The sequence below is a fragment of the Sorex araneus genome, chromosome 6, assembly GCF_027595985.1.
Source record: "Sorex araneus isolate mSorAra2 chromosome 6, mSorAra2.pri, whole genome shotgun sequence".
NCBI lineage: Eukaryota > Metazoa > Chordata > Mammalia > Eulipotyphla > Soricidae > Sorex > Sorex araneus.
In genome coordinates this window covers 53,171,000-53,189,709 of record NC_073307.1, presented here as the reverse complement: position 1 = coordinate 53,189,709, position 18,710 = coordinate 53,171,000, and the positions used below count along the sequence as shown (strand labels likewise).

Genomic DNA, 18,710 nt, shown 5'->3' with positions numbered 1-18,710 from the left:
CCAAAAGAGTGGGAGGGACTTTCCCAATGAAGCTGGGGGGCCTGGGGGGCCATTCCTGCAGGGGCTCCTGGACGAACAGAGTGATGAGGGCCCTTAGCTACAGCCCTTGAGATGTCTGTCATGCAGAATTAGCGACTGAGAAGTGATTCCCTTCTTGGGAGTAAAAGTCCAATGACGAGGGGGCCTGGAGAGACAGGACAGCAGGGAGGGGCACTGGCCTTCACGCATCTGATGCAGGTTCGATCCCCAGCACCCCCTAAAGCCATATGGTCCCCTAAACCCGCCAGGAGTGATCCTGGAGTGCAGAGCCAGGACTAAGCCCTGAGCACTACTGCCAGGTGTAACCCCCAAAAATGTTAAGAAAAAAAAAAAAGGTGCAGGCAGGTGGAAATGTTTCCCAGCTTCTTGTGCCAAATGCAAACCCCCTCCACTCGTGGGAAGCAGCAGGACCACCAGAACCCGGGGGGAGGGGCCCGGGCTGGCTCCTGGCTCAGTCACGTGCAAACCCACCTACCAGTGGTGGTGCTGAGGGAAGCAGCGGCAGGTATATGGTTAGCAGAGGGGTTCGTGCGCTCATGCTGCTAGAGTTTTGGGAGACGTGCATGGGACTAGTGTGTGGGGTGGTCATGGGGGTCACCCCGAGACCAGAGCACTCACACGTCCCTCCCACGGCCTCCCTCGGCCCTTTTAGTGTGATGGGGAGCTGGGTAGAGACTTTGCCCTTTTCCTTTCCGTCTCCACAGCTGCACTGGACAGGCCAACTAGGAAAGCAGCGTAGACCCGAGTGCCGTGGGGTGGGGTGGGGGGGAGGCATTGCCTCTGGCTGACCCGGACTCAGGTTCCACCCCAGCACTGCACAGAACCCCTGGATGTGGCCCGAAGACTAGAAACTCGGGGCTGGAGTGCAGGCCTGCAGAGCACCGCCCCAGCCCCCATTTCAAGCCTTGGGCCATCCAGCCCCTGGATCTCCTGAGCACTACTTGTGAGCAGCCCCCGGAGAGCTTGGAGAACTCGGGTGTCAAGGGACAGCACGTGTCGGCTGGGAAATCAGGCGCGTGGATTCTAACAGCCACAGCTGTGAAGACGGTCCTAGCACCGCGCGCTTCCAGTGACCTGCACGGAAGCACACAGGCGTCTCCCTCTCGGGTGAAGCAGGAGTCGAGCAGCTGGGAGCAGGCCCAGGAGCTGCTCTGCTCTGCCCCAGTGGCAGGTCTGCAGACAGAACCCCTCCAGGGGGTCTCTCGCCTCTTCTCTGTGCCCTCAGAGTTCAAATGCCCACTGAACCGCATTTTGGGGTCACACCTAGTGGTGCTTAGGGGATTATGTGAAGCCTGGTAACTGCATGCAGAGCCAGTGCCTTCCCGTCTTTAAAAGAGGGACAGAGCCAAGGCCCGGAAGTTAACCCTTGGGTGCTGTGTGCAATCGAGTGAGAAGTTATTCTGGACTGAAGAGCTTGAATCCATCCTTCCACACCACTGCCCACACCGCTGCCCACACCACCCAGCTGCTGCCCACGGCGCCCCACTGCTGGCTCAAGGGCCCAGGCCCCGGGTGCAAAGATGACAGAGTCCGAGTGCACAGGAAAAGCCAGTCCGCCTTTACTGTAGTGAGTGCAGGTACAAAGAGTTCACAACGACCTCTAGCAGTTTTCTTAACCATTGGATAAAAAGTTCACTATAATATTTATTGTATAATGAAGAAAAACAACACATTCAGGGAAAATTTGAGATCACTTTTTCTTAAAAGCTTCATCTCAAGGATGGCAACAAAGTCCAGCTTGTGCCGCCAAACGGTTTCACATGATCCGACTGCATACAGCGTCTCCTGTGAACTGCTGACTACAAACATTCACCAAATACATAAATCTCTGTTAAAAAAGCCATTTTCAATAGAGCAAAGGAGTGCGCCTTCTTGCACAGCCACATGAAGAAAAGTTTCTACAGAGAAATAAAAGCTTTACATTTGTCAAAATCTTTTTCACATTCTAATCATCTAGCTTCTTACGACCCAACGCCAGGAGTTTCTGGTTCCTTATTTACTATGTATTTCTTGTGCGCGTGATGGTTAATACAGAAAAGGTTCATGCTCTTTTTTTCTTTTTTAAATCTGTCCTTACAGTTAAAGGAAATGGTGAAACAGATATTGTTCGTCTAGAACAAACCCCTGATTTCGTTTTGGACACAATGGATGTTGTTAGGGCTCAGAAAGATGGAGTTTGGGTGGGAGAGACAGTGACTGGCTGGCAGTAGGCGCCGGCGGCCTGAGCTGGGGCCGGCGCCACGCGAAGCTCTTAGTGATGAAATACCTGTCTGAGCAGATGCACGGTGCTGTGATGGTACAAACACGGCGGTGAGGGGGGGTGCGAGGGGGCTGCCCTCCGGGGGCGCGCGCACACGTGTTCTGGGCCTGTGGGAGGGCTAACAGTCTGTTCCAGAAAGCGGAACACGTGGGTGCTTGGTCAGTCATTGAGATACAAACTCCGAGCCTCGTGTAGGATTAGTTTAGAAAACAGTAGTGCTGATTATAAACCTGCATAGAAAGAAGACTATTGAGATACAGTCAGAAAGCCATCTCGTAAGGCACACAAGAAAATAGACAGTAAATGTGAATGTGGCAACTCCTCTCCCCGGTGTGCAGAAGCTCGGGAGCATGCAGAGGGATGAAAGAATCACTCAACACTTTCAACGCGAGGAACGGTTTACAAAGTGGTAAGGATCAGCTCGGGAACCCGGGCGGGGCCGGGCCTGGAAGTCCTAGGAAAGTGAGGCCGGTCTGAGGACCCTTCCCACCAAAGCGCCGGACGGCCTGGCCCCAACGCGCCGACGCCGACCGGGGCTGGAGCTGCCAGGAGCGCCGCGGGGGCGGCCGGGAGGTGGCGGCGCCTGCGCATTCCCGGGAGGGGGCGAAAAGCAGCAGCAGGGGCCCAGCCCTCCCGGGCACGGATCCGGCTCATGGCACAGCCCGGGAAAGGGGTGTTCTGGCTCTGCCCACGTGGCGGGGCCGGTGTGTGCGGGCAGGGGCGGGAGCCGCCTCTCTGCCCCTCAGCAAACCTTGTCTGGCCTCGCACAGGGCAGGACTTCAGTAATGCCTGAATAAAACCCATGATGACAGGCCCTGTACTTGTGCAGGACGAACCGGACACCAGTCTCTGCCACCTTGCCGCGTATGTACACGTATAAAACCTTCAGCACTGCCGCCAGCACCGAGACTCGGGTGCCAGGGAGAGCCCCCGGCCACAGCCTCTGCGGAAACCCGCCCAGGATCCCAATCCAAGGATAGCATAGTAACAAAATAGCAAATATCAAACAGTGACAACTGACTCTTAAGGACATAGTCCCTCCCCGCAGCTGGCGGCAATCCACAAAAATAGACTTTTTAATCTGGTGACCATACAATACATAGGTACTGACATCAAAGGTGAGAATATATTTAAGATGCTATATACACAGAGTTTGGCTCCACTTTTAATTTACATATAGAGTGTTCATGGCTTTTTTTTTCCAAAGTTCTGCTTGCAAGATATTTTTTTCCCCCTCTTAAAATAAAACTAAAAAGTTAAAACAAGATAAAGCTATTCTCTAAAAAAAAGTTACAGCTTTGGCTTATATAAATAATTCAGAGCAGACTGTGTTCAAAAGTAGTGAATATAATTTTATATAGTCATCAATTCATAAGGGTGTTTCTTTCATAGAAAATATATGAGCTAAAGTCATACCCCCTTGGAGGACAAAAAAGTAAAAAGGAACTTCTGCCATATTCCAATTATAACTTAATATATTAATTTATCTGTTAATGCTCTATATTTCTAGGCTAGTATTTCAGAATATCTCATGCGTGTTTCCTATTCTTTTATTAGCTAAAGATCACTTCTTGACCCAATACATTTTTTGCACGTGCAAAACAGTTATGTGGGGAAGGTTTGTAATTTTTTTCTTGTTTTTAATATCAACAGCCCTTTCCCATGCACCCCATTGCAATAGAGACCCAGGCCAGGTCGGGCACTAATAGAAATGACGTTTTATGTACAGTATTGCTTTCTTGGGTCCTGCTTTTCTACTGCTCTGTTCTACAAAGCGTTTTTCTCAAGTCACTAGTCACCACGTTATAGCTGAGAAGAGCAGGGGCCTGGGGCTGCCGTGGGCCAGTGTGGGCGTCGCACAGGGCAGCCCGGCAGCCGCCACACTGGACTCGGGTGGCCAGGAGGAACTCGCAGGTAAGTGCGTGACCCTGCGTATGCACCCTCCCCTCACACACACACACACGCACACCTACATACATACATACGTGAAGGGCCATATATGTATGTACATATAAATAGTCCACTTGCGTCCTGCGTGGCCGGTTAGATAGGTAGGACTGTCCAGCGGGGCCAGGCGGCCGCTTAGGTCACCCACGCGTCCATCCGCATGCGCTTCACTGATGGGCTCTCCCTGCCCTCAGCGTTCGGGGGTCTGCCCAGTGCAATGGGCGAGTGGAAGTCGCCCCGTGGGTCCTCCCGGTCACTGCCATCGTAGGAGCTGCTGGAGCTGCTGAGACTGTCCACAGGGGAGCGGCCCATCTCCTGCCGTGGCGGCGGCTGCGGCTGGAAGCCCGACGGCGTCATGCGGTCCCGCGGCGGGGAGATGGGCTCCGACTTGATGCTGATGTTGGGGTTGGTGTTGATGGACAGACTCGAGCCCTGAGGGACCTGGCTGCCGGCGCTGCGGGCAGGGAAGGGAGAAGGTGGGGAGAGTGGCCTGCCCGGCACTGCCCCCCTCACACCCTTTCCCATGCCAGTTTACGAGGTGACCGGTAACGGTGCACAGGAGGACCAGGGCTTGGCGAGGGGACTTCTGAGAGAAGCACTGGGGACACTGGCTCAGGGGTCCCCGAGCCTGGGGAGGAAGAGGTAAGGGGTCAAGTAGGGGGAGGGTCTGTTCTGGGTCTTCCTTACCGTGGGCTGACCCAGCAGGCACTAAGGCACATGGAGGCCAGGGCTGGGGTCCCCCACCGTGGCCGTCCTGTCTGGAGAGCAGGGGCTGATGTGGAGGGTCTCAGAGGCTCTGGCTAGGGTGGGGGGTGGGGCACTGCCTCTAGCCTCAGGGCTCCTCTATCCTGTGGGCTCCGGCCCACCCGCAGACACTCACCAGCCCTGCAGCCCTCCCCCCCTCTGCCCCACCCTGTGTCTGGGACCGTGAGGCGGCCTCAGTGACCCAGAGGCAGCTTTCCCTGCCAGGCCATCCCCAGAGAGCAGCCCTGCTCCTCGAATCCCTTCTAGGAAGGCACGCTGGCGCTGCCGGCTGAACCGGGCACAGCACCTGTAGGATATCATTGGTTTGTCCTTTCTCCCTGCCACAAAGAGTTTAGGTTTATCTGGTAATAATTTCTAAACACTGTAAGACAACACAGGTATGTCCTGTTTCCCTTGCCACAGGAAGCTTAGGTTTATCACAGTGCTCCTGAGGCACTTCCATTCCACTGCGTTTATCTGTAGGCTCCTCTCCATGCTCTCTTCCCCAACCGGTCTGTCACCTTTTCCCCCTAATCAGACTCTGTTAACTTGTAAGGTCAGATTCCTCAGAAATCTATGATTTTATATGTATGAGTGAAATATTGCCTTTCTCCTCTGTCTTTTGAATAGTTACTTTAAAGCAATGTCCTTTCTGTATGGACAAAGGAAGACAGTTAATATTATGCTTTATAACTTGGGATTTAATTGGCTTTGAATATTATTCATTCGCGGGCATTCTTGACTTAAGCCTCAGCTGCCCTTAGTTCCTAGCACCCCAAAAGCAGGGTCCCAGGGCAAGCTGTGAGCTACCCTGGCATCGATATGGGCCAGGCCAAAGTGCCACGATTCTTAACTATAAGTTAAGAGCTTGATCATGGACAAATGCTGTTGTGATCCAAAGACAATGACAAGACTAGGACCCTGCTAGGGATAGGAAAGACTAATCTGGCCTGAGCACTGTAGTCTGAGATCAAGATGGCCCCAGGAGAGCAATTCTATAAGGCTTAATGTATCTCTTACTAAGTCCATACAAAATGATTAATATTATGAATGCTTATATGTTAGTTTGGACAAGGAGAGGAGAAACACACCCATGGAATTTTGCCCTTAGGCGGATCATCTTGCTGTATGAGAATCTGTCCTAGAAGCAGCATCCCCTGAGGGAAAGAATTGTGACCACACCTATGTATAAGCCCCAACCCTTCATGCTGGGGGATTTAACTAGGCTGTAAGAGTGGGCTGGGGGTCCAGAGCCAGATCTGGAGAAGCTGGATCGAGATCCAGATCCAGAGGAGGAGAATGAAGGAGAATGGGGGAGGAAGAAGCAGGAGAATCAGAGGAGAATGGAGATGGGAATGGAATCAATTGCAACAAAGACCAACCACCCTGGCTCCTGTTCCTTCCTTTGCCTCCTCGTCGCCATCGTCCTGCCTGGGGTGGGGGAAGCGGCTCGAGACTACCGAATGCAGGCGGTGGGAGAGAGAGCGAGCGCCCATGCCCTGTGCCCCCTTTTTTGGTTTACACAGCACCCTCCCAAGGAGCAGAGGCAGGTGAGCACGCGGGTACTCACACGAGCGAGCTGAGGGCCGCCTGCCCGAGGTGGTGCCCCTGCCAGGCGGAGACCTGCCCCAGAGACAGTGGGCCCGTGGGGCTGAAGCCCTGCAGGGCGGAGAGCTCAGCACTGGACAGCGAGTAGTCTGCAAGGCAAGGACGCGACTCAGAAGTGTCTCCGTGGAGAAGCCACGTGCTTCCCTCAAGGCTGGTTTCCGGGACGGGGCTGCATCACCCTTCATCCCAGACAGGGTGGCTTTCTAGACTTCGAACAGAACTAACAGGACTTCACGGGAGGGTCCCTCTGCGGACAGCCCGTCCCAGGCCCCTTCCCGGCAGGCGAGAGTGTCTCGGCCCTGGTCAGCACGAGCGCTGTTCACACGTGGGGTCGCGCCAGCCGGGCCAGAGGTGGCAGACTCCTAACCTGCCTCTTTCTTGGGCGCCAAGAGCGGTCTGCGTGTGTCTGTCTCTCTGGGGAACCAACACTGTCTGGGCCATACCCCATGGTGCCTGGGGCCCCTATGGGGCATGGGGGATGGCACCTGGAGGCCTGTGCAAGGCCCGGGCTCCACCAGGTGCCCAGGACGCCCTGCAGGCGACTGCATGCGGGCTCACATACACTAGGGGCTTATTTGTGTTTTTGGGGAGCTACACCCACAATGCTCAGGGGTCACTCCTGGCTCTGCACTCAGGAATCACTCATGGTGGGGCTCAGGGCACTCCATGGGTGCTGGAGATGGAACCTGGGTTGGCCTCATGCCATGGCTCTGGCCCCCCCGCCTGCCATCATGGTCCTCAGCCTGGGCCGTTCAGCGGAGACTCACCCGGGTTGTAGGCCGTGGGCATGGCGGAGTAGACGACGCCCTGCGGGGGCAGGCTGGGGGTGGTCACCGACACCACGGGGGTAGCGAGCGGCTGGGCGGCTTGCGAGCTGCTTATCCTTTGGGTATTCTGTGACAGAAGACAGAAGTGTGACTCGGTAGGTATTTAGGATCAGACTATTTTAAAAAGAACATGCAATTAAAAAGTGACATTCTTCACAGTTTTACGATGAAGCAGTGTTAATGTGAAAAAGCCTTTCCAATACTAACGGGACTAAGGATTTAATTTCCAGGGACGAAGTTCATTGGTGTGAGACAGAAACTCTTGTGAGGTCTCCTTCGTGTCTTGCTGGCGAGCCCTAAAGGAAGATGTGCAAGGACAGTGGACGGAATCTCAAATGGTCCTTAAGTCCAAGGATGTGGATTTCCTTCATGTGGCCTAAAGTCACGGCTGACTGAAGTGTCCTGTAAATGCCTCAGGCCCCAAGGAAACGGGGCTGGGGCTGTGGGACGCAGCCCTCCCTATGCCCCGACCCAGCGGGTTTCCTGTCGCCCAGTTCCCCAGCTGAGGAGAGCTGACTGGAGCAACGAAACAACCCGCCTCCAACGCCAGTGACTTAAAAAGAAACCAAGCCGGCTGCGGGGCAGTCAGCTCAACAGTGTGCCCCACACCTGCCCCGCCAGCAGCCACGGGGACACCACCAGGCCAAAACTACATTCTAGGGGGACTTTCCTAGGCGGACGGCTGAAGCCTGAGAACTGCCGTGTGGGGCTGAGCAAGACGAGCAGAAGCGTAACAGGCGCCCTGGAGGACAGCGTCAGGTTTCTCTGGAATCACTGTCAGACGGTGCCAGCGGGAAGGATGCGGGCCACACCCAGCCATGCTGAGACCACCCACAGCGGCTGCTGACCCCTGAATTAGCTGATGCCAACAGAATCAAAGACTAGAAATAACCGTTTAGTTCTATACTGGTTTATAAAGCGACAATTTCTAGATGTTCTACTCCTCAAACATTTAGAAATACATCTTCAAGACCTGGCTGAGGGGGCACTGTGAGGAGCAGGAAAGGCATTTCTGTCCATGCATCAGATTAATCTTTACCTGTTTTGAGGCCCAGGGCTTACTCCTGGCTCTGTGCTCAGGTGGGCTCAGGGGTGCTGGGACTGAACCCATGTAAGTCGCCTGCAAGGCCTTGCTCGCTTTAATACTGCTCCTACCCCCAAGTTCATGAATTTTGGACTTGATTTAGATTTAGTCTGAGAGCCGCGGCTGGGTGGGAGGATGGGGGCTCTGGGAGATTTAAGCACTCCTGACCTCGTGCCACTGTGCTCTATGAAAGCATTTTCAGAAGCAGCAGAGGGCGACCTACTACTGCAAAATTCACACAAAGCATTTTACAACTTGCAAAAAGGTCTATTTCAGATGAGCTGTTTTATTTTGAATTATGAACTTCTGCTTAATAATCATTAAACTATCCTCCAAAGAGAATTCAAATTTGCAAAAATATACATCATACTTGGAGTTTTGTATTAGTAAACGAAAATATACATCTAAAACTGTGAGAACAATCACAAAGGCAGACATAATCACCTCTTATTCTGAGATGAGGCAACCTTCTTTGAAAACGCTGCAAAACACGCCAGCATGCATTCATATTTTAAACTAAAAGCGCGTCTGCCCCATGCTTTCATGCAGTATGAACCCCTGTCCTGGCCAAAAACAAAACACTTTCCAGTCTTTATTCCTAACCACTGACACTGAGTCAATATATCACACCTCTGAGATGTGGGTTTTAGTTCCCAAAGAAGATATGGATCAACTCAAAGCTAGTTTGGGTCAAATTACTTCCTAGCGGGAAAGCTGGGGGTGAGGGAGAGAAAGGCGCTCCGAGGCAGCGTCGTGACAGGCCCTGGCACTGCTCCTCTCAGAAACCAGGAACCCTCTTGTGGCCTTGCTGCGCGCGTGCAGGATGGACTGGCGCCAGCTGGGAAAAGGTGACCTCACCGAAAATGATGTCATCGTTTTGAAAGAAAGAGAAATAACACAAGACCATGTGTTACAATCTGAGGAACTCTGAGGGTGAAGTCATTTTCTAAAAATATGTTAATTTGGGGAGCTATATAAGGTATTTCATATCTTTTCTTAAAAAAAAAAAAACTATCTGTGTCCGGTGATCAAGGGCAGCTATTGTTTTTAAAGACTGTCCCAATGTTCCCTCCAACAAACAAAATGAGTCAAGATAAACAAGCATAAACAAAATAACAGGACTACCAGGAAATCATTGAATCATTCCAAGTGTTTGGTCAGCTGAACAACAAGGCAAACACACACAAACAGGGAAGGCTGGTGGCCAGGCAGGGTGCGAGCGTCAGCCTGCGCGCTGCTCGCCACCCCTCCCGGCAGAAGCCCACACTCACCAGCTCCGACTCCTCTTCCTCCGACTGCCAGCACATGAGAGGGACAGAGAGTCACGGTTGGTGCTCGGGTATCAAAGATGCTCCAAGGAAACCTGCTGCCCGGGCACTAGCAAGGGCCTGGGGCACCACCTCTGCCGAGGAGCCCCTCCAGTCCCAAGGCCCGGCCCCTGCAGCAGCCCTGACTTGCCCTGCCCTGGGACCCCGTCTGGAAGGGGCGCCGGGCTGCTGCCTGGCTCTACACTCACACCAGTCCTGATCTCTGCTCCCTAGCAAGCAGGGACATTTATGTTCTCTTCTTTTCCTCAGTACTAGTACTGAGTATGAAACAGTAAGCAAACATGTTAAGAATAGTTGTTAAGTAGCGGGACTTACACAGAGTTAACATGTGCAAATTTAGGTTTTTTCTCTCCTTTTGTTTTTTGGACCACACTCAGATGCTCACCCTGAAGAGTGTCGGGGATCAAACTCAGGTCATGTGTAAGCCAGTCACCCTGCCTGCTGTACTATTTCCCCAGTCCCACAGATTTAATTTTCATGTTAATAACCTCAATGGAAAAACTACATATATAAAGATCTGGAGATGAAGGCAAATTGATACACTCACTGCATAGAAATCTCAATTCTTTCTTAATTTACTTAAATCAAGGTACACCTTTATAAACATCACTGATAGGTGAAGCAGGATCCAAATGCAAATTTACCCACAAATAAATGGTGCAAAATAGGAGGGAAGCTGGTTTTTAAATGCTGAAAACAATCACTTGCCTTCCACTTGTTTTTTTTTTTCCAACTGTCTCACAAATTATCATCATCCCCAGCAGTAATTTACACACCAACATACTGGATCATTCAAGTGTGTGACTAGCTTAAAGAACACACTGGTATATGACAGAGATGCATCCAGAATTCCTAAAACAATCAAATGCCGGGGCTGGCGCAATAGCACAGCGGGTAGGGCGTTTGCCTTGCATGCGGCCGACCCGGGTTCGATTCCCAGCATCCCATATGGTCCCCTGAGCACCACCAGGAGTAATTTCTGAGTGCAGAGCCAGGTGTGCCCCCCCCCAAAAAAAAAAAAAAACCAAATGCCAAAGTATAATCTGCCCTTAATCTTTGAAATTCACAAATAACTCTTGCAATATGAATGATTTTTAACAATTTCTAGGGTTTTCTTGGTTTGGGGGCCATACCTGGTAGGGCTCAGGTACCCCTTATGGGGCCCGGGGACTGTATGTGCACCAGGGATCAAGGCAAGCACCCTGCCCGCTGTCTTAGCACTCTGGTCCCAAGTTTTCTCGAGCTTTATTTGAGAAAGAGAGGAGTAGGCTTTTCTACGTCTAGTTTCTAAGTGGTGGTTCTAATAATTTCCCCATTTCCCCCCAGCTGCCATTTCCCCAGCACTTTCTGGGGGTCTGTTATATATGTTTTAAAATAACTGCATTCTCCAATAAAGTTGTATCATTGACAGCTCTTCTGAGTTCAAGTAGAGTTTTTGCCTATGTTTCCTCAATGCATTTTATAGAAATAGTATCATATCCAGGTCTTTAATCCATTTTGAATTAACCCTTGTGAATGATGTGAGGTAGGGTTCTAATATAATTTTCTTTCTGCATGGGCTATCAAGTCTTCTCAGCACCATATATTGAAGAAGCTCTTCTTGTTATACTTCATGCTTCTTGTCCCTTTATTATAAATTAACTTTCCCCGTATCTGAGAATTTATCTCTGGAATCTCAAATTTGTTATAGTGATCTGAAAGTCTTTGTCCCTGTAGCATAAAGTTTTAATTACTCTACCGTAGTAAACATTAAGATTTGGGAATGTTAATTCCTCCAATTTTCTTTTTTTCTAGGTGTTACTTGGTTATTATGGATATTTTTGATTCCACACAAAATTTAAAGAAATTTCTTTTATGTCCTTAAAAATGCCCTGGTGTTGGGGCACTGTATGCATGAAACCCTATCATTAACATTATTTGCAATGGTATCTAAAATTTTTTAAAAATTAAAGAACCCCTTAAAAACAAGAACCGCATTCTCAAATACCTCTAGATGGCCACTGCGAAGTGGGCCGGCCTCACAGCACAGACCCTGCCCCTGGGAAAATGCGGTGCAGCCACCACTAGGATGACTGTTTCTTTAGTCTCTGGGCTGTGCATTAATTCCTCAGGGGATTGGACACCCCCTGGCTTTGGGGTCCTTCCTGGAGGGGCTCGGGTTGGGTTCAGCCACGCGGTGTGCAGGCACCCGAGTGCCTCGCCTCGTGCTCGATGGAGCCGGCCCCTCTGAGCGCCTCCATCTCGGGAGCACCACGGAGCTGAGGATCCTCCAGGGGCCCTGTCCCTGGCTAGCCCTGACGTTCTGTCTTGCGGACTGTCCCCCTCTCAGATCACCGTTTCTCATCAGAAATGACTTGGGGGTTCAAGTCATCCGAGTGTGCTGTTTCCCGGCCCAGGCCTGCGACACGCGGCTGTGCTCTAATGGTGCGTCGCAGCTCCTCCTCCTCCATCGGAGAATCCTTCAGCAGTCCCTCCTGCTTCCTCTCTGGTTTCTTCCGGGCAGAGAACACCAGGGAGCAGCTTGGCCCGAGGCTCCTTTGAAGGTCCCCAGGATGGGTTGGCATGGCTTTCCCAGGGGACCTGGAACCTGCCAGTTATTCTCCCCGCGCACCCTTGGGCCCTCTCTGGGACACCCTTGGGAGTGAGACCCAAACATGGTGCCACTGGAACGTGATGAGCACTGACTCCTACACGAGCTCCACTTACAGATGTCTGTGAGCGTCGAAGGTGTACTCAACCCCCAAGCCCTCCCACTCTGCTTATCTGTGACCCCCAGCACGGCTCTGAGGACCACAAGGGGCGCTGGGGATTGACCCCAAGTCAACCACCTGAAAGGCAAACAAACACTGTACCTGCTCTGCTACCTCCTAAGCCCCAAAGTTTTCTTTTGTAACATACAGAAACTAGAAGGGATTTGTTTCCTCTGATTTTGCATTAGGGTTTACTGCTGGTCTACTTAAAATGTATTAGAGGTGGTCCCGTCATGTCTATTTTATGAAAAAAATCATGGTGTCATTTCTTTCCTTAATTATTTGACTGTGAAACCATCTGGTCCTGGAGTGTTTTTTGGGAAGATTTTCAAACTTCAATGTCTTTAATAGATATTTACACTCGGGTGAACTATTTCTCTTTCACCGAGTGGGGGTAATTCTTCAGTAGTCTGTTCCCACGTAATGCGCCTGCCCATGGATCTAAGCTGAACAGATGTGTGTCTAGTAATCTTTGTTATGTTTAATGTCTTCTGGGCTTTATGACTCGCCTCTTTTATTCTTTTTTTTCTTTTTCCTTTTGGGTCACACCTGGCGATGCACAGGGGTTACTCTTGGCTCTGCACTCAGGAATTACCCCTGGGACCATATGGGATGCTGGGATTCGAACCTGGGTTGGCCGCATGCAAGGCAAACGCCCTACCCGCTGTGCAGTGCCTCTTTTATTCTTGACAATGATAACCTGGATCTTCTTTCCTCTGGACTTTAAATTTATTAATTTGAGTGACCTTATTTAAAGAGCTAGCTTTGAATTGATTCCTTTGACTGTTGAAGTTTCATGAATTTCTACTTTTTCTTTCCTCTTGTTCACGTCCACAGCTCTAGGATTTCAGTTCCTTGAAGTCTGTTTTCTGGCACAAAATAAGCTCTATCTTGGTGACTGTCCTGAGAGGTCTTGAGAAAACGGAGCTTTTTGGTATTTAAGTCACAGATTGGCTTTAGCTGATGATCATGACCCCGTCTGTGATTATCTGTATTGGTTAGAGCAGATCCACCTTGCTGCCATTTGAAAGCACCATTCCTTCTGCTGGCCTACTGTCCTCTTCTGCTTCCATTTCTTGAGCTATGACACGGTTTTTTCCAGTTCTGTCTCCTCTAATGACCTATAAATCCCTCTTTTTCCCTATTGTACTAGTGTACAATAAACATTTCCGAGTCGTTACTAGGGTTACAATAGCCACAACAAAGAAACCTGTTCCAGGAGTGAAAGCTCCGACTGGCCACTTCCATTTGAGGCCCCGAAGCCTCAGACATGGGAGGGGATATTGCAGGGCACTCTCGCAGTACCACGTCACATGGTGAGAACAGCTGGCAGGAGAGACTGGAAACAATGTGCTGGGGAGGACGTGGACAACGCTCGGTGGGAGTGTAGATGAGTGCAGTCCCCGGGAATGGCACAGAGATGCCACCCAACAGCGACACGGAAATCGCACACGATCCAGATCATCTCAGGCTTTTATTTATCCCAGATTCTGCATCCGTATGTTCAGAGCAGTATTACTTACAGCAGTCAAAACAGCCGCTGCATTTTACTGTATAACTGCTGGACCTCTTTCCTCCTAGTAATGCCACATCCTGGGGTGGGGGAATCCAGCCCAGCTGGGTGGCGCTCAGGGCTTACCCCTGGCGCTATGCTCTGCTTGTGGGCAGATGCACCGAAGGCCCTGGGCTAGCTCTCGCCTGCTAGCACGTTTTTGAGATCACATTCTGGGGAGCCAGTGGACAGAAGGCCCTGAGGGTCCAGCGGACAGTATGGCCATTAGTGTCTTATTTCCCAGCAGTGCCGAGTGCAGCCCTGGAGGTCGCCAGGGACCCAAGCACTGAGGGCCTGATTCCTTTGGGACTCTGCACTCAACCACCAGCCTGGTGCACAGGTGCCAGCCTCACCACCATGAGGGAGACCCAAAACAAAGTAAAAATAGCAGTCACAATCCACTTTTTTGGTAAAAAGATTTGGCATCAAATCTGCGGTGACTGTGTAGTGAACTATGGTACGTGACGTGCTGGGTGCAAGAGCTGCGATCTACGGTCAGTGGATTTTCACTGCTGGGCTATGAAATGAGCCCCTGACAATTATTCAAAAGTTTCACTTGTGAGGGGCTAGAGTGATAGCACAGCGGGTAGGGCATTTGCCCTGCATACGGCCAACCCAGGTTCAATTCCCAGCATCCCTTATGGTCCCCTGAGCACCACCAGGACTAATTCCTGAGTGCGAGCCAGGAGTGACCCAAAAAGTAAAAAAAAGTTTCACTTGTGGAATATGAATTGGAAAAAGAAAAACAGGCCAGAAGCAGAACAACTGGACACAGCAGAAATGGTGGCACCTTGTGGAAGGGTTGGACAGTGGGAGGATGGGCACAGGGGCCTGGGTCCCGGGTGGGCACATACTGCGTCGCTCTTTGCCTGCCAAAGTTTGGTCCTGGCTCTTCTGTGGGTTAGTACCGATTTCTCCCTCACTGTCCTCAGCACTGCCTAGCCAGGACCCAGCCTGATAATCCAAGGGAACAATGCTCATAAAGAGATCTCAGACCCTACGAAGCATGAGACAAATGCAGATTATCTAAAGCCGGAAGCATCATTTCATTTATCCTCCATGCCAGTGAAATAAGCAGCTGCACAGTAAAAAACACCTGTCACATCAATGAACATATTAGCAGTCAAACAAGCTGCTAAACAGGATGGTTTTAAGACTTGCCAGAGCAGTAGTACTACAGGTAGGTGTCTGCCCTGGATGAGGCCGACCCGGGTTCAATCCCTGGTACCCTGGGTGCAGAGCCAGAAGTAAGTCCTGAGCATCACCTGGTATGACACAAAAACAAAAACACTTGTGTATACCAATTTTTCCCCAACAAGGTAAGGGGAATAGAAAAAATCCAGCACAGTGGGCAGGGCGTTTGCCTTGCACGCGGCCGACCTGGGTTCGATTCCCAGCATCCCATAGGGTCCCCTGAGCACTGCTAGGAGTTAATTCCTGAGTGCATGAGCCAGGAGTAACCCCTGTGCATCGTCAAGTGTGACCAAAAAAGCCAAACAAACAAACAAAAAAACCAACAACAAAAAAAAACCCACATACAAAGATTCCAAAGCAAACAAGGCTGAAATCACACAGAGTCACTAGGAAGGACCCGGAAGAGCCACTGGAGGAGGAAGGACAAAGAGAATCACTCTGAACTCAGTCACACTTGATACATTCTTCCCTACCCTACGATCACTCTCCAGTTAGACAGGCGTTTCTAACAAATAATTTGGTATTTTTCATGGAAAAGCACGTGTAAGTAGGCAGATCAAAGTAGGTAAGTAAGTAGATCCAAGTAGGCAAAGTAAAGAACAAAAAATTAAGTTAGAATTAATCAGTTTGGAGAGAGATTGTTAAGCGAGGGTTTCAGGTTTCAGTCTGGTAAAGTTAAGGATAGTGACTTCTCCCTATTCCACTTTAATTTTAAATTAAGCAAGTGTTTCTTTCCTATTGTTCCCAAATCTAACTTTGTAATGTTTAAAATAGATTTCTCTGAAATAAATGATGCTTTTATGGGCGGGTGTAGGGGGAGTAAATCCTCTGCCTTGTAAACGTGACTCGTACTCATCTTCCTGGCCTCAGGTACTAATATTTACATGGGGGACTACTCCCATCTTGGTGCTTGGAACCAAAGTCAAGCTTCCAGCATGCCGAGCATGTGAACAGGCCCTTCTGAATGACCCCCAGCCTTCAAGTGCATATTTAAGAGAAATAATAACCAGGGAAAGGTAGAGAAACTTACCAAGGAACAGACTATGTAGAAAATGGTTCTGACTTGGCTGTGCTCAGAGACCACTGCTGGCGGTAGGGTCAGGGGGCCACATGGGATGCCAGGGATTGAACCCAGGCCTCCCCCGCAGTGCTATCTCCTCAGGAAACCCTTGATTTAAAGAGAAAGGACGTACCAGGGGGGGCATCACGCCCTTGCTGGAAGAAGGGATGACGACGCGGAGGTCCGGCTTCCGGCTGTTCATTCCGAGGGGGCCGCCGCCTGGGGGAGGGGGAGACTTGGTGGGCATGACTTTGCCTAAGCTGTTCGCACCTGTGGTTCCAATCAAACTAGGAGACGCTCTTGAATTCACAAATCCATTCCCTAGGGGGAAAGAAACGGCACTCCTTAGCGTGAGGAGAGCCACCTCACTCCTCTGGCATGCACGCGAAGCACGTGTCCCTCAGGCCCCGCCGCCTGTGACACCTACAGATGGCAGGGAGCTGCAGCTCCAGCACGGTTAAACGTACGAAACCCAGCCAAGGCTGAAACGCACAGGACACTGACGACTGCTCTCCCTTCCCACGCGTGGATCTGCCGAGGGCACGTGAAGGGAGAGCCTTGTTTCTTACAGGGCTGCCACTGGGGAAGAAGACACCGGAAACAGCTGAAGGACAGGCCCATGGCCAGGCTGGCGGCCACCTGGACAGCAGCAACCTCCTGCCAGGCTCCGGGGAAGCAGCCCTGACGTCTTCTACCAAGCCCGTCCCGTGCCCTCCCTCCAGCTGCCTCTGAGGTTGTTGGATCCTCGTGCTTCGCGTCCGTGCAGTGTTTATTCTGGCCTCCCAGAGCCCCCGTGGCTACTCCCCTGCTGCTCTGCTTCCTTCCCATCCTGGTGGGTCACCTTCAGGCCCGCTGCTTTCCCGTGTCTGAGTCTGGCCTGTGGTGTGCCCTGGCCTGTGCTACTCTGTTGGTGAGTGCTTCTGGGACTAGCACCACCAACAAAAAGAACCCCCTTAGTTCTAACTGTTGGTTCCTGAGCAGAGCTCAGCGGGCAAGGGGCCCCTCCTGGCAGTCCTTAGCCAAGCAGATGCCACAATTCGGTGCAAGCATTGAGAGGGCTCTGGGGCTTCATCAGGGAGACTGGGAGGCATCACAGGAAGTGAGAGAAGAGGCGAGTAGTAAAGGCAGGCAGGTGAGTGTGGATGGTCCGTGGCCGCCATCAGATGGGAAGGTCAGTTATATCTGTTTCATCCCTTTCCTTCCAGCGTGAGAGGAAAAGACAATTCCAGAACCCACCAGAACTGGGCACTATATAAACACACTCATTATTAACATTCACACAGGGACTGACCAAAACAGAAGGTTTGTTCTGCGCTTGGCCCCAATTCTGAGAAGGGAAAACCATTCCCCCTGAAGAACTGCAATGAGTTAACGGCACCACAAGTGCATACCTGCAGACTTTAAACGTATCAGTATTTGGGGCTGGAGTGACAGCACAGTGGGTAGGCCGTTTGCCTTGCACGTGGCTGACCCGAGTTAATTCCCAGCATCCCATATGGTTCCCTAAGCACCACCAGGGGTAATTCCTGAGTGCAGAGCCAGGAGTAACCCCTGGGCATCAGCAGGTGTGACCCAAAAAGAAAAAAAAAAAAAGCATCCGTATTGGGTTTTAGATTATTTTTATTCTATGAGGCTACTTGAATGGAATAGAAATATTTTAGGGCCAGAGAACTAGCACAGCGGGTAGGGTGTCTGCCTCACACACAGTATCAACTTAAAAATTTAAACTGCTGAAAACAATGCGGTATTTAGGAGTTTATGAAACATTCAGGGACACTGAGTAATGATACATAACTACCAAAGTGAAAAAATGACAGAGATAGATTTAAGCTGCTGAAAAGAATCTGCCAAAGAAAATGATGCTTCATTATTTCAGCTTACAATATATTTAGTTTAAAAGATTTCTTCCCCTGCCCTTTTTTGGGGGGTGGCCACAACTGAGACACTCAGGTTTTACCTCCTGGCTGCAATCAGGGATCACTCCTAGTGGGGCTCAGAGAATGGGGTGCCAGGGATTGAACCGGGCTGGCCGCATGAAAGGCAAGTACCCTCCCCGCTGTACTACTGCCCCAGCCCCCTGGTTTAAGAGATTTCATTGGCAACCTGAATTTAATCAGTGTTTTGCTGATTAAATTAAAGGAGATTAAAGGAGAGAGGCTACAAAGCTGTCATGCAGAGGAACAGAAGACCAAGAGGATCCTAACTAGTGAAATTTCCTTTTTCTCTTTTTTGAAAGGAAAATGCCAGCTTGGAGAGCATTTTTTCTTTTTTAAACTTGCGGGGGTGGGGGGGAATCTTGCAGGCAGTGTTTGAGGGC

At 50.8% G+C, this 18,710-nt stretch overlaps 1 protein-coding gene across 10 annotated transcripts in view; it reads right to left on the bottom strand.

The window, feature by feature from the left end:
* Nucleotides 1–1,574: 1,574 nt before the first annotated feature.
* Nucleotides 1,575–18,710, bottom strand: part of MEF2A (myocyte enhancer factor 2A) — a 95,413-nt gene continuing 78,277 nt past the window's right edge. For 8 of the 10 annotated variants that reach the window (XM_055141219.1, XM_055141218.1, XM_055141223.1 and 5 more), the window contains 5 exons: nucleotides 16,527–16,714; nucleotides 9,781–9,804; nucleotides 7,366–7,492; nucleotides 6,561–6,687; nucleotides 1,575–4,700 (listed from right to left, as the gene is read on the bottom strand). In XM_055141219.1, the coding sequence (XP_054997194.1) occupies nucleotides 4,382–4,700; nucleotides 6,561–6,687; nucleotides 7,366–7,492; nucleotides 9,781–9,804; nucleotides 16,527–16,714 (785 nt within the window). In that variant the 3' untranslated portion in view covers nucleotides 1,575–4,381. The remainder of the gene's footprint in view (nucleotides 4,701–6,560; nucleotides 6,688–7,365; nucleotides 7,493–9,780; nucleotides 9,805–16,526; nucleotides 16,715–18,710) is intronic. The other 2 variants (XM_055141221.1, XM_055141220.1) reach the window with 1 other exon arrangement.